Below are 14,213 nucleotides of genomic sequence, written 5' to 3'. Positions count from 1 at the left end.
AAGGGACATTTTTATGATTTAAGACAAAGAGGGGATAGCAATTGGAGTATTGTTCATATAAGAATAGAGGAAATTATATCTCAGACTCAAGTGGGAAAGTGTATTCTTGTATAACTAAATGAGTATAAATAAATCATATAGCTTCATGTAGATAAACCATTTTATCACAGCAAATGCAGACTTTATTTGCACAGTTTTAAGACCAAGGGCAGTTATATTAGCAGGAAACTTGTAGATATTCTCTGGTCGGCCTTTATTATTTCAAGATTTAAGCAGTCATGTGATGCCTAAGAGTGAGAATGGTAATAAAGAGGGAGAGGTGGGGCTGGGAATGTGGCATAGTGGTTGAATGCTTGCTTAGCATGCATGAAGTCCCAGGTTCAATTCCTCAGCACTGCACAAACAGAAAGAAACAGAAGTAGCACTGAGGCTCAAGCCAAGGACAGTGCTCAGGCTTGAATTTGGGGCCTGAGACACATTTCTAATATGAATATTCCTGTGTGTGTGTGTGTGTGTGTGTGTGTGTGTGTGTGTGTGTGTGTGTGTGTGTTTTCTGGTCCTGGGCTTTGAACTCAAGGCCTGGATGCTGTCACTCAGTTGTTTTGGCTCATGACTGGCACTCTATCATTTGAGTCACAGTTCCATTTCCAAATATTTGGTGGTGAGCTTTCCTGCCAGAGATGGCTTTAAACCATGATCCTCAGATCTCAGCTTCCTGACTAGCTAGGATTATGGGTGTGAGCCACTGGTGCCAAGCACCACTATTCCTTTTACACTTATTAATTAGGATACAGAGTATGGATCATTTTTTGTCTTTGTCATTTTTTGCCTTTTAATTTTATTTTAGCATAAGCTTGAAAATTCTACAATATAGGAAATTAATTTTGTTAATATCCAAATTGCTCTAGAATTGAATAGTCATAGGCCCTTAAATTTGGCACTGTATAATTTCATTGGTCTCTATGACTTTTAGAGCATTTCCTTCCTTTTTATGAGTTTATGATATTCTTTTTTCATCAGGTATCAGAAAACAAATGATGGAGAATAGCATTACTACTTCTCAAAGCTCCTTTAATTCCTGGGTTTTTCTAACTGGCCACACCTGGAAATAATTCTCTTTAGGATTATCTTGATCTTCTACTTGGTGACCCTGATAGGCTACCTGTTCATCATTGTCCTGTCATACCTGGACTCCAACCTCCACACTCCCATGTACTTCTTCCTCTCAAACCTCTCTGTTCTAGATCTTTGCTACACCACCCGCTACACACACACACACACACACACACACACACACACACATTGCTCTTCAACCTCTAGGGCCCAGACAAAACCATTTTTTATGCTGGCTGCATGGTTCAACTCTACTTTGTCCTTGCACATAGAAAGTATAGCTTATTACTTTGAACTGTGTTGGAGTGAGAAATCTGTGGGCAATTTATATAGCACTCTCACCTTAGTTTTAGTAGGATGTAGTTTACAAAAATGGCACATGGTTGTATTATTTAAGATGAATTTTTGACGTGCTAATTTTTTTTTATCAATTGATTTTGTAAGTTCTCACTAAGTCAATTAACATTTTCATTAGCTCCCATACTTACCAGATGGTGTCTAGTAATTACAGGATCTCCTCTGGCCTCTGTTCATTTGAAATCCTATCATCCACTGCAAAAGCAGAGAGCTCAAGCCCATGAAGGAATTTTCTATCATCAATGTTACTATATCAAGATTCTTGGAGTCATTTTGTCTCATTAATTAGCAGATTCCCTATTCTTTTTCATTTTATTTTATTTTTGCAATTTTTTATCTTTCTCTTTTGTACAGGAGGTTTGAATTTATTTTTATAATGCATCATGATCAGAGTAACCCTTTCCATCATTCTCTGCCCCTCACCTATCCCTTCTTCCCACTTGTCTAACCAAGTTTTCTAGTTCAGTTTTAATGTACATACACTCTTAAATAGTTTTCTATTTTTTGAGATAAAGGGGGTGTCCTGTGGGATATCAGAGGGAATGAATGTAAGTGGGAAACTCCGTTTGTACCAATCCATGTGATACTTACCTCAATATGCTATCAAAGCATGCAATAACTCTACCTCATTCAATAGAACTGTCATTGCCTCAAAACCTCATAGAGATAGTCTGAATTATAAAGCTGAATTCACAATGAGTGTGAATCCTGTAGGTTGAGGCAGACAGATCTGGACTCAAGGCCAACCTGATCAAGATAGCCAAACTCCATTTCAAAAACCAAATCAACTCAAAGTAAGATACGACACTAGGCCCAGAAATGGTCTCCAGAAGGTTGTTCTAATACTATAGCAAGATAAAAAATAAAAGAAATCTCAGGGTTTAATGGCCAGCTTGGGAGCTCAATTCTCTCAGGGCCTTCCTATAAAAGGAAATGTTCAACTATAGGAAGAGTGGCTGAAGTATTTATCCACTTGCTACCATAGCTTTATAGTTTGAGGGTTTTCCCATGTGTCATTAAATCTCCTTTCCTTTGGGGCTGCACTTGCTTGTGTGCCCAAGGGGTTCCTTGGTGTCAGGCAAGGACTTTGGACATAGCTGGAAGATATATACCACAGTTGAGATTTAACACCGTCAGTATATGTGAGATGAGTCAGTTCACACAGAACTGCTTCATAAAGTCTGGACGGAGGAGGTGATCATCTTCAGCATTGGAAGCAATTTAGTGGGTGAATTGCAAATGCTGCCAGAAAATTTGGAGTGTACTGGATTTCTGCATGAACTCCCCTGGGTACTGTTCCAAAAAGCAGAAGAGGTGAGCTGAGAAAAACCAAAGGGACATTTGATGCTTTCAGGGAGAACTATCTGGACAGAAACAGATAATGATACATTGGTGAAGTAAAAATGAGCTAGGTTGAGACTCTGCCCTCTAGCACAAACCTGCTGAAAGTATTTGAACTAGCGAAAAAATTCATTTCCTGTCACAATTAACAACTAAGGAGGAACTGGAAAAAATAAGATAGATGATGGATGGGTTGTAAAAATAGAGCATCAGATTGTATCTATACTACTACTGAAAGATGAAAGACTAGAAAAGAGCAGTCTCAATAGACAAAGAATATAAACAAAGAATATAAAGAATATAAGATGTTAGTCACTAAGAATTGGATAAAAATCAAAGGATGACACAGGAGGCACAAGCTTTGGAGCATGATAAAAATCTATTAATACTGAAGTTTATTAAAACTCCCAACTATTCCCCTATAATATCAAACTCAAATTCACAGCCAAGGTACTAAGATTTCATCACTAAATTCAAATAAAAAGTAAAGGAACACAGAAATTAAATGATGATTTTCTAAAGTGTGTACAATGGGAAAGAAAAATATAAATAAAGTAAAAAGTTGACATTTTAATTATGAATAATCAGTGCATCTAAATGCCCTTGTTTAGGGATTGCTGTAGATTTTGATTATTTAATCAGAACAACTACTAATTGTGATAACTTGTCCTGAATCTGTTTCTAGTATGTGATTAAAGTAAAATTATAATTTAATAAATTATGAGTAATAAGCCAAAGCATAATTTTTTTCTTAAAATGATAGTCATTTATTTGATAAGCTAAGAAATGAAAAGTGCAAAGGAAAAATGGAAGAGATAAGAAAGAGAAGGGGTTAAAAGAATGTGGGGCCCATAAGATGACAGAAGAGATGAAGAGAAAGGGGGAAACATAGGAAAAAGACAGACACACTGAGATCCACAAAGAGAGACAGACCAAGACAGAGACAGGCAGATAGGAAAAGATGATACACACGGAATTGCATTGTGGGCATAAATTATTCAAAGAGGTGGTAAATAGTCAAGCTTTGAAAGCAAAAATACAACAGAAATGCCATACTGAACAAAGTAATAATATGCACAATACTTAAAATGGACAGGAATGACCAGAGACAAAACTAAAGATGATGTAACAGGAATAGAGAGGAAGACAGAAGGCAAGGGAGACAGAGAGGCAGGCAGGGAGAGAGGGAGGGAGGGACAGACAACGACAGAGAGAGAGAGAGACAGACAGAGACAGAGAGAGAATGCTGGTTATCAAAGTTTAAAATACTTAACTAAAGGTATTTTCCCTCAAATATAGGACCTGAAATCTTACTCTTATGTTGAAAAGAATCAAGTAGTCATACTGCCTATCTTCCTGTTTCAGTGCTTGAAGAATCCCAAGCCTTGGAAGCACCTGTTCAAATCCATCCTCCAAAGAGGCCATTGTCTTAGAAGCTATGATTACACTTTGCAATGGCAGCCACAGTGATTTCATCCTCCTGGGCTTCTCTGACAAGCCATATTTGGAGAAGGTCCTTTTCTGGGTCATTTTGATTTTTTATTGCTTGAGCATTTCAGGAAATATGATCATTATTCTTGTTTCCTGGAAGGATCCAAAACTCCATAATCCTATGTATTTCTTCCTCTCCAACCTTTCCATCCTAGATCTGTCCTTCACCAGCAGCTGTGTTCCTCAGATGTTGGTGAATTTCTGGGGTCCAGAGAAGACCATCAGCTACACTGGCTGTGCCATTCAGCTCTACGTTTTCCTGTGGCTTGGAGCCACTGAATGTGTCCTTCTTGTTGTCATGGCCCTTGACCGCTATGTAGCTGTGTGTTATCCTCTACAATATACAACTATCATGCACACCAGAGTCTGTGTGCAGCTGGCCATCCTTGCTTGGGGAACTGGCTTGGTTCATTCTGTGATTCAGGCCCATGCCACCCTCCAGTTACCATTCTGCTCTCGCCAGATGCTAGATGGCCTTTTTTGTGAAATTCCAGCCCTGATTCAGATCTCTAGCTCAGATACTACCTACAATGAAATCCTGATGTCTATAGCCAGTATTATTCTCCTCGTGGTGCCCTTGATCCTTATCCTGTCCTCATATTGTGCTATTGCAAAGGCGGTGCTGAAGATAAAGTCAGTAGCTGGACGGAAGAAAGCCCTGGGCACCTGCACTTCTCACCTTCTGGTGGTCTCATCCTTCTATGGTACTGTTACTAGCATCTACCTTCAACCCAAAAATCACTATGCTCATGAACGGGGCAAATTTCTCACCCTTTTCTACACTGTAGTCACACCAACTCTTAACCCCCTCATCTATACTCTGAGGAACAAGGAAGTAAAAGGGGCATTAATTCGATTAGGTAAGAAAGCACAGGATTCTCAGAATATCTAGTCAGGATAATCTTTGTTTTCCTATTGCTCAACCTGGAAATAGAGAATAATCTTACCATGAAAACCTTGAGATTTCCCTACCAAAATTTGGAAAGTGCTGCATTTCCTAGGGGTGATTTTAATTCCGCTTTTAATCATTGATGAACTAATTTCTTCATGATACTCTTAAAACATAAGGTGATAAAGTAACCAATGTATTTTATAATCATTGTCTTCATTTGGGGAGAATGAAACACAAAACACAAAACTTGCAAATAAAATATAAAGTAAAATATGCATTATGTCCTTCCAGTTACTTCACCTTTTTCCATTTTCTTTTTCTATAATTTGAAGAACTTATCCAAGAACTGTGAACCTGCATGTTTTCTTAAGTTTGGAGACAGCTGCATTTGAATAAACTTACATGTACTTCTTGACTTAAGTCTTAATGCCTTTACTTTCTGTCTTCCTGGCTCTGTTTGACCACTGATGAGGTATGAGTTGCTAACTTCACCCAGAAAAAAAGTTCTGTCCAAGCAAACCTTGCTCACTGTACTCTGTGCCCATCTGCCTTAGTATTGATATTCTGGGTCCCCAATTATTGGAGCTCTATTTTCCCACTCATTCTAAGTTCCTAATTTAATGTTTGCTTTTTTTTGGTAGATGTTATTCTTTCCTTTCTTTCCTCCTCCTTTCTCCCTCCTTCCCTCCCTCCCTCTCTTCTTTCTCTCCTTCCTTCCTTCCTTCCTTCCTTCCTTCCTTTCTTTCCCTTCCTTCCTTCCTTCCTTCCTTCCTTCCTTCCTTCCTTCCTTCCTTCCTTCCTTCCTTCCTTCCTTCCTTCCTTCCTTCCTTCCTTCCTTCCTTCCTTTCTTGTTCCAGTACTGAGGAATGAACTCTGCTGTCCCGACCTTTTGTGTTCAAGACTAGCACTCTACCACTTGAGCCACAGCTCCATTTTTGGCTTTTTTTTGTGATTAATTGGAGATAAGAGTCTCGTGTCATGGCTAGCTTCAAAATGAAATCCTCAGATCTCAGCCTCCTGAGTAGCTAGGATTGCAGAGGTGTGAAACTGGCACCTGGCTATCAGGAGACATTGTTAAAAGGTATAATGCTCTACTCAGACCCTAGTTGCAGAAAAAAAGCATTATTGTCTCAAGGGCTGTATGTGATACTGATAGATGTCTTTCATCTGATACCTTCTTTTGGGATGGTCTTATTTAAGTAGAGCTCCATCATTTAAACATACAGTTCTTTTCTAGGAAGTCTAAATTAAATCTTGAAGTTTTAAATTTAATCTATTTTCCCAACTCAAGATGTCACCTAATTTACCCAAAGAATCACAAACAAGGCCATACTAAATGTACCAGCACAACGTTCATTGCACCATTATTTACCATAGCTAAAATATGGAACCAACCCAGCAGCCCCTCAGTAGATGAATGTATCAAGAAAATGTGATACACACACTCACACGTGCGCGCGTGCACGCGCGCGCGCACACACACACACAATGGAATTCTATCTATGCTTCCATATAAGGAAGGACATTACCCCATTCATAAGGAAAGGGAAAGTCTTGGAAAAAAAATCAAGTGAAGTGAGCCAGACTCAAAGAAACATAGATTGCATTGTTTCCTTCATTGGCAATAATTAGTACATGTTTACAATGGTCCTAGAAGAGAATCACAATAGTTCAATAGCTATGTACATATGATGATATAAGATGATGCTAAGAGAAACGAACTGTAAGACATGGAAACAAGAGGGTTTTCACTGTTGTTGTTATTGTTAATGTACCATGTGAAATTCTTTTTTTCCCTCATTTTTCTTCCCTATGGTTTAGCCCCTGTTGTCACTGTATTTGATTTTGGTGCTCTGGATACTATGTATATGTTTATCTGAATTAGGGAAGGGAAAGGGAACTTCAAAATGGTGAGACAAAGGATAAAGGGCAAACTAATGCAACAGCAATACTCACAAGACAACATGTTGGAAATTAACTGTACAACTGAGGGGGTGGGATTCGGGGCAAGGAAAGGTGGGAGAAAAATGAGGGAAGGGGTAACAAACTTGACAAGAAATGTACTCATTACCTTACATATGTGATTGTAACACTTCTGTATATCACTTTGATAATAAAACTAAATTAAAAAAAATAAAAAGGTGGAAAAAATGTCACCTAATCCTTCATTCCAGAGATGAATCTTTGTAGGATGTAGTGGAATTTTTGTAAAGCTGGAAATCTAACGTGACTTTACTCTGTCTTTAATCCCCTTTTCTTTTTATGATGCTGATCCAATAAACCTACATGCTCAACACTATCCCTGCATCTGCTTCCTATGAAACTTGGATTTCAATGTATATTGAATCAGCGGATCAAATGGCAACACATTTGTAGTCATGCTTCTACTAATATGACATATAGCCTAGGTTTCAGCAATTATAACCAAGATTAAATGCTAGAGAATAGGCATGGTTGTCAACTAAACACTGAAGGCAAGAAAGGCAAACATATATTTATAGAAGGTGTCAACTTTTTATGAACAAATGCTTCCATACTCCAGGGTTAAATGGTTTGGTGCACCAACTAGTCAAGAGATTAGTTGATCTAATTAGTGACTGATACCATTGGAAGAACACAGCACTAAAATCTGACTTTTCTATAGGCCTGTAAGCTTATACTTTCAGCAGTAGCAGTTTCTTCTTCTGCCCTCACTCAGATGGTCCATTGCAATAGAGCACAGGCTTTGCTTCCATCTTTTTGAGGCCATATATGACATTAAGGATTCATTATATTAAAAATAATTGAACACTCCTTATAATCAAAGTCCCTCATAGGTCTGCTTTTGCCGTATCCTTCTGTTTTTAGGATGACATGTGTTTACTTTCACTTGTTGCAAGGAATTCTTTCAATGTCTCCCCTGACTTTCTCAATGATCCACAGTTAATGTTGTATGTAATCTCCAGGAGTTTGTATAAGCTCTGCAGTTTCTCTTATTTCTAGTTTTGTTTCATATCAATCAGCAAAGTTAACTTATGCTAGTATGCTTTGTGGCTCAATTTTGAAGAAAAAAGAGAAATATTTCCCATCAATAACCTAATGATAAAGACTATCATTGCCCCAAGTGCTCACAAAGTGCAGATAGCAGGCCAAAATAGGATGATGATATGGTCATATTTGGTCCAAGACAAGATCACATTACATTAGAGGAATGGTCCATGTGAGAGACATCTAGTTATGAAGGCATGACTCCTTGAAAAAACATTGATGAGATGAGATAAAAATCTAAGCAGAAAACAAGAACATATTCATTTTTACCGATGCATTACAACTAGGAAAAAATATAAGGAAAATTACGAAAATGATCAGCTCTCGGCAGAGATGGAGAAACCTGACAAGATGCACCTTTATACAGCTATGTAACTGTTCTTTCTCATCTATACTCTTATTTTACCTTTGGGGAAAAAGATAAGTGTCTGGGAAAGGATGTGATCAATAACTGCAACATAAAATGGCTATTGGGAGACCAGAAGTTTCAAGGAAGAGACATTGAACAAGTACAACGTCTGAGATTCACAGCTGTTTCAGGGAGGGTTGGTAATAAGTTTAGGCTATGAATAATTACTAATTTTCATGTCTTCCATTTTTTTGTGAGGCACACACAATCTTTTTTCAACAATCTAAATACTAGGGTGAGAACATTCATAATTCCTCACTTTTTTGTAGTTGGAGCAGATTTAAATGATCATTTTTCATCCATATATGACACGAGTTGTCTCTGTCTAGATTCTTTGCATGACTTTTGACCTTCATAAGAAGACTATGCTCCCTGAGACAAGTAGGACCTTTCTATTCCAAAGGTCCCAGCCAAGTCTAAGAAACAATGGAAGTGGACAGAACTGGACTATTTGGATAAGTGCTATCTGTAGGACGCTATTGTCTACTAGAAAAGAACCTCTTCCCTTGTACCTTTCCTCAACAATGCAGGGCCTGGACTTGTGCATAACTTATTTCCTGAATATTCTTCCAAGGGTCTCCTTTCTAAGTTTACTTCTAGAACCAAGTATCTTAGCTTAGGTTCCATAAACTGGATAAAGAATTAGATGTAAATTACTAACTTTGGAAGTGATTAGAAACAAAAATTATGTAAAGGGAAGAGTAGGAGAGGTAAGAAAGGGAGGAAAATGGGGAGTGAAATAGCCAGGCTGTGTGCAATGAGAATTCAGTTCTCTCAGGACTATTCTGACAAAGGAAACTGTGAAGAGTGGCAGAGACATTTATCTACTTGCTTCTACCTTCAGTTGTCTGAGGGTTTCCCTAGGGTAATTAAATACCTTGAAGTTGGGGCAGCGCTTGACTGTATGCCAAATGGACTCCCACAGTATCCAAGAAGGCATTGTGGCACAAGTGGAAGAAATATACAGCAGTTCAGGGACATCACTGTCAATATGCATGAGACGAATCTGAGTTCATATCAAGTCGCTCAGCTCATCACAGCCGTACTGAAATACAAGCTGTGCTGAGGAGATGAGTAATGTGGGCACCAAAGCTTTCTGGAGGATGAAATGCAAACTCTTGTGCACATTTGCAAGTCTGGGAATGAGGACACTAAATGCCTTCTTGAACTTCTCCACTTAGTCTTTGGAAAAGTAGAGAGGTGAGCTAAAAAATAAAGGGTGTTTGATATTTTTAGCAAAAATATATTATGAGATACAATACAGAGATGCAAATTCTTGCATTTTTTTTTCATACAGGAAACCAGGTAGGCCAAAACTCTGCCTCTAGCCAAAATGCTTTTGTAAGTATTTCATTGTGGGGAAAAACGCATTTCCTTCCATGATTAGTAATTTATTAGGAAAAGGGAAGAAAAAAGGGAATTGGATGTGAATGTAAATATATGTAATCATCATGATATAGTTATACATAAACTATTGTTAAAAAAAGAAAATTGAGGTTGACATCGATCAAGATATATTGTATTTATAAACTGTTTTGTTAAATGGCCACTCTTTTATATAACTACTTAGAGATAATAAAAATATTTTAAAAAGAAAACTGGGGAGGAACAATCTGAATAGATAAAGATGAACTAGAAGGAGGTTGCAGTGCAATGGGTAAAAGTGAAAGGATGGAATTAGAGACTATAGTTTGGATATGCGAAAGTCTAAAATCCCTTACAGTATCAAAATAAATCTCTCTTATAATATCTAACTCACATTCACCACCAAAGGAAGTCTTAGCAATTCAGAAATCAAATTACAAAAAAAAAAGAAACAAGAGCCATCAAGCTAATACATAGATTCCCCACAATGCATAGAACCTTAAAGAAAATTTTGAGCAAGTAAACATAATGTGGTGAAATTTGAACTACAAAGGCCCTTGTCTATTTAAGATCTGAAAAATATTTATATTATTAGAGATAGCCTATATATTAATGTTACTGATGATTATGAAAAATTTAAACAGATCTTCTTATAGTATATATATATATATCAAGTCATAAGTATGACTATGTGATAGATGGTTAATATTAAGCTACATCAAAGTGCTATTTAGAATCATGTCATTGCCCATTTGACACAATGTATTATTTTCAATTTTTTCATCATAATCCCACAGTTTTTGTTTTTATACAATACACTTTCTCCCTCATTCTATATCACTACCCCCTGAGAACCATCCTCATATATGAAATTTGGATATCATTAAACAGGAATCAAGATTCCCTAAAAGTGAAGAATGTGAAATACCTTAAGGAATGACGAAATGATACAGTTCATTTAATGAAAATGATATTCCATACAGATGTAAATGCCCCATAATACAAATATCCATAAACTATGAAAGGTAGGAAATTGTGTAAATGAAGTTTTCAGGTTCTTTTTCAATGAAGATAATCTAGAGATATGACACCCTCATAACTATTACTTTCACTTGTACTCATTGAAAAACACTGGTTGCATATTTTGATGCTTTATATTTGGAACAATCCTTTCAATAGTATCAACATTTGCATTATAGCTAACCTACATTGAAGAGTTAATGAATACCAGACAGTCTTTTTCAGTATGTGCCTTGTGTTTTCATCTATATCCTTTCCAATAAGCATAAGTATGTTAGGATTTATGAGCTTCAAAGTGTACACTCTAGGAAAGACAAATTAAGGAAAAGTTATAAACTTCCTGAGATTGGACAGCATGAAAATGTCTGAGGGACAATTTAAGCTCAGAGATTCATAGAGAAAATGAAAAGGTAAATGGAGGAGATAGGAAAGTGGAGGGGAAAAGTGGAGAACACAGTAGGAGAGGAGGGATGAAGAGAAGAGAGAAACATGGGAGACAAATTGAGAACCAGAGATACAAAAATACAAGGATGAAACAGAGAGATGAAAGACAATAAACACGGAAAGTACCATATAAATGTATAAAATATTCAATAAATGTGATAACCGCTAGTCTTTAACAGCAAAGATGCACCCTGTCTCATATTCAGCAAAGGCATTGATGCTAAAGTACATTTTGGAAAATGTTTACAATGAACATCTATGGTCAGGTAGAAATTGAAGAAGGTGTAAAATGGAAGACAGAGACAGTGGTGGCTATTAAACACAAAAGCACTTCACTAAATCCTTTATTTTACCCAAAATACAGGAGCTGAAAATTTTACCCTTAGGTAGAACAACAAACAAAACAAGTGATACTCTTATTTTCCTGTTGCTGTAGTGAAAGCATCACAGGCTTTTGAGCATCGACTTTGGAGCCATCTCTGAAAGAGGCAATTGTCTCAGAAGCTATGATCACACTTTGCAATGGCAGCCACAGTGATTTCATCCTCCTGGGCTTCTCTGACAAGCCATATTTGGAGAAGGTCCTTTTCTGGGTCATTTTGATCTTTTATTGCTTAACCATTTCAGGAAATATGATCATCATTCTTGTTTCCTGGAAGGATCCCAAACTCCAAATCCCCATGTATTTCTTCCTCTCCAATCTTTCCTTCCTGGATCTGTGCTTCACCAGCAGCTGTGTTCCTCAGATGTTGGTGAATTTCTGGGGTCCAGGGAAGACCATCAGCTACCTTGGATGTGCTATTCAGCTCTATGTTTTCCTGTGGCTTGGAGCCACTGAATGTGTCCTTCTTGTAGTCATGGCTATTGACCGCTATGTAGCTGTGTGCCATCCACTGCAATACACCACTATCATGCACACCAGAGTCTGTGTGCAGCTGTCCATCCTTGCTTGGGGAACTGGCTTGGTTCAGTCTCTGATCCAGTCCTCCACCACCCTCCAACTACCCTTCTGCTCCCATCGAATGGTAAATGATATTGCGTGTGAAGTCCCAGCCCTGATTCAGCTCTCCAATATAGACACTACCTACAATGAAGTCCTGATGTCTATAGCCAGTATTATTCTCCTTGTGGTGCCCTTGATCCTTATCCTGTCTTCATATTGTGCTATTGCCAAGGCAGTGCTGAAGATAAAGTCAGCAGCTGGACGGAAGAAAGCCTTGGGCACCTGCACTTCTCACCTTCTGGTGGTCTCCCTTTTCTATGGCACCGTCACAGGGGTCTACCTTCAACCCAAAAATCCATATGCACATGAACGGGGCAAGTTTCTCACCCTTTTCTACACTGTAGTGACCCCAACTCTTAACCCCCTCATCTATACTCTGAGGAACAAGGAGGTAAAGGGGGCACTAATGAGATTAGGGAGGAAAATGTGGGATTCCTCAAAGCCCAGTGAACATTCACATATGTTTGTCTGTTGTTGAGCTAAAAAAAAAAAAAAAAAAGGGAACTTTAAACATCACAAAGCCTGGGAGATAGAATATTCCTAAATAGGAGAGAGGTATGTGTGATTGCAGTTTTGTTATTCAATCATGTATTGGGATCTAATTTCTCTACTCTTAAAGCACAATATGTTATAGAAAATTTTATATCGCGATGTTATTATCCTTGAGTTAGTGGAAAAAAACATAGTTGCAAAATAAATGATCAAGTCTTAAGTATCATATCTTTCCTTCTATTTGATTTTTTTTTCAATCATTTGTTTTTATAAATTACAGTAGTTCATTCATCCCAAAGTCGAGTCCCTACATATTTTCTAGTTTGGCGTCAGAAGTATTGAAACAAACTCACTTGTATGTCTCTACTTAAATGTTATGATTCACTGCTTTTTGTTTCTTCTCTCCTTGCCTTAGTTTGACCACTGATGAGTGTGAGTTGTTAACACTACCCAGTGAAAAAGTGTTGAACAAGCCAGCCACACTCACTGTTCCAATGTGATTCTTTGCCCATGTGTTTTTATTATGCTTGATGTATACCTGCTTTTCAGTTATAGGATTCAAGTTTCGTTTTTCTCCCTTCTGGGTTCTTAATTTAATAAAATGTCTTTAAACAAATTCTATTCTTATTCTTTCAACTTGTAGACATTTGCTCATTTGTTATTCTCAACCTGTTATGTACTAGGTGCAGTGTTAAATGGCATATCAAGAATACAAAATCATCAGTGTCAGGGAGATGATTTTCCAATGGCAGAGGCAGATATTAATCAAAATAATTTGTACTTACTGTCCTAGTGGAAAGAATGGTTCTTCAGTTATTGCATAAAGCTTATTACTATATCATTTGATTTTCTGGAGGGGAGGTGGGCAGAACTCAGAACCTCACCTTTGCTAAGAAAACACTCCACTGAGCCATGTTCCCATCTCTTTTTGCTTTAGTTGTTTTAATAATAGAGTCAACCTTTTTGCCTGGACCATCATTAAATCATTATCCTCCTACTTTTGCCTCTCACACAGTTGAAATACAGACAGACACCACCACACTTGGCTTCCTTGCTGTGATGAGGTCTCCCTAAGATTTTGTCCAAGGTAGTTTCAAACTACAATCCTCCTGATTTCTACTTTATGATTAAAGACATGCACCAGGACACCTGCTGCAACCTGAATTTTGACTTCTGATTATCACCCAAGAAAAAGAGGTTTATTATTGCTATTCAAGCCTTGCTTGACTTTTACATTCCTTTATTAGATAAAATCATGA

The 14,213-nt window shown here is 37.6% G+C and overlaps 2 protein-coding genes across 2 annotated transcripts; both read left to right on the top strand.

The window, feature by feature from the left end:
- Positions 1-1,081: 1,081 nt before the first annotated feature.
- On the top strand, positions 1,082-5,194 carry LOC125353589 (olfactory receptor 2H2-like; the record flags this gene model as incomplete). Its single annotated transcript, XM_048349278.1, has 2 exons — positions 1,082-1,260; positions 4,474-5,194. Coding segments are annotated over 2 exons (900 nt in total), but the record flags the coding sequence as incomplete, so codon positions are not given.
- Positions 5,195-11,965: 6,771 nt separating this feature from the next.
- Positions 11,966-12,940, top strand: LOC125353588 (olfactory receptor 2H2-like). Its single transcript, XM_048349276.1, has one exon. The coding sequence runs from the start codon at positions 11,966-11,968 to the stop codon at positions 12,938-12,940; it is 975 nt and encodes a 324-aa protein (XP_048205233.1).
- Positions 12,941-14,213: the final 1,273 nt, after the last annotated feature.

The sequence above is a fragment of the Perognathus longimembris genome, chromosome 6 (assembly GCF_023159225.1).
Source record: "Perognathus longimembris pacificus isolate PPM17 chromosome 6, ASM2315922v1, whole genome shotgun sequence".
Classification (NCBI taxonomy): Eukaryota; Metazoa; Chordata; class Mammalia; order Rodentia; family Heteromyidae; genus Perognathus; species Perognathus longimembris.
Note: the sequence above shows the minus strand (reverse complement) of the source record. Positions and strands in the feature narration are given on the sequence as shown.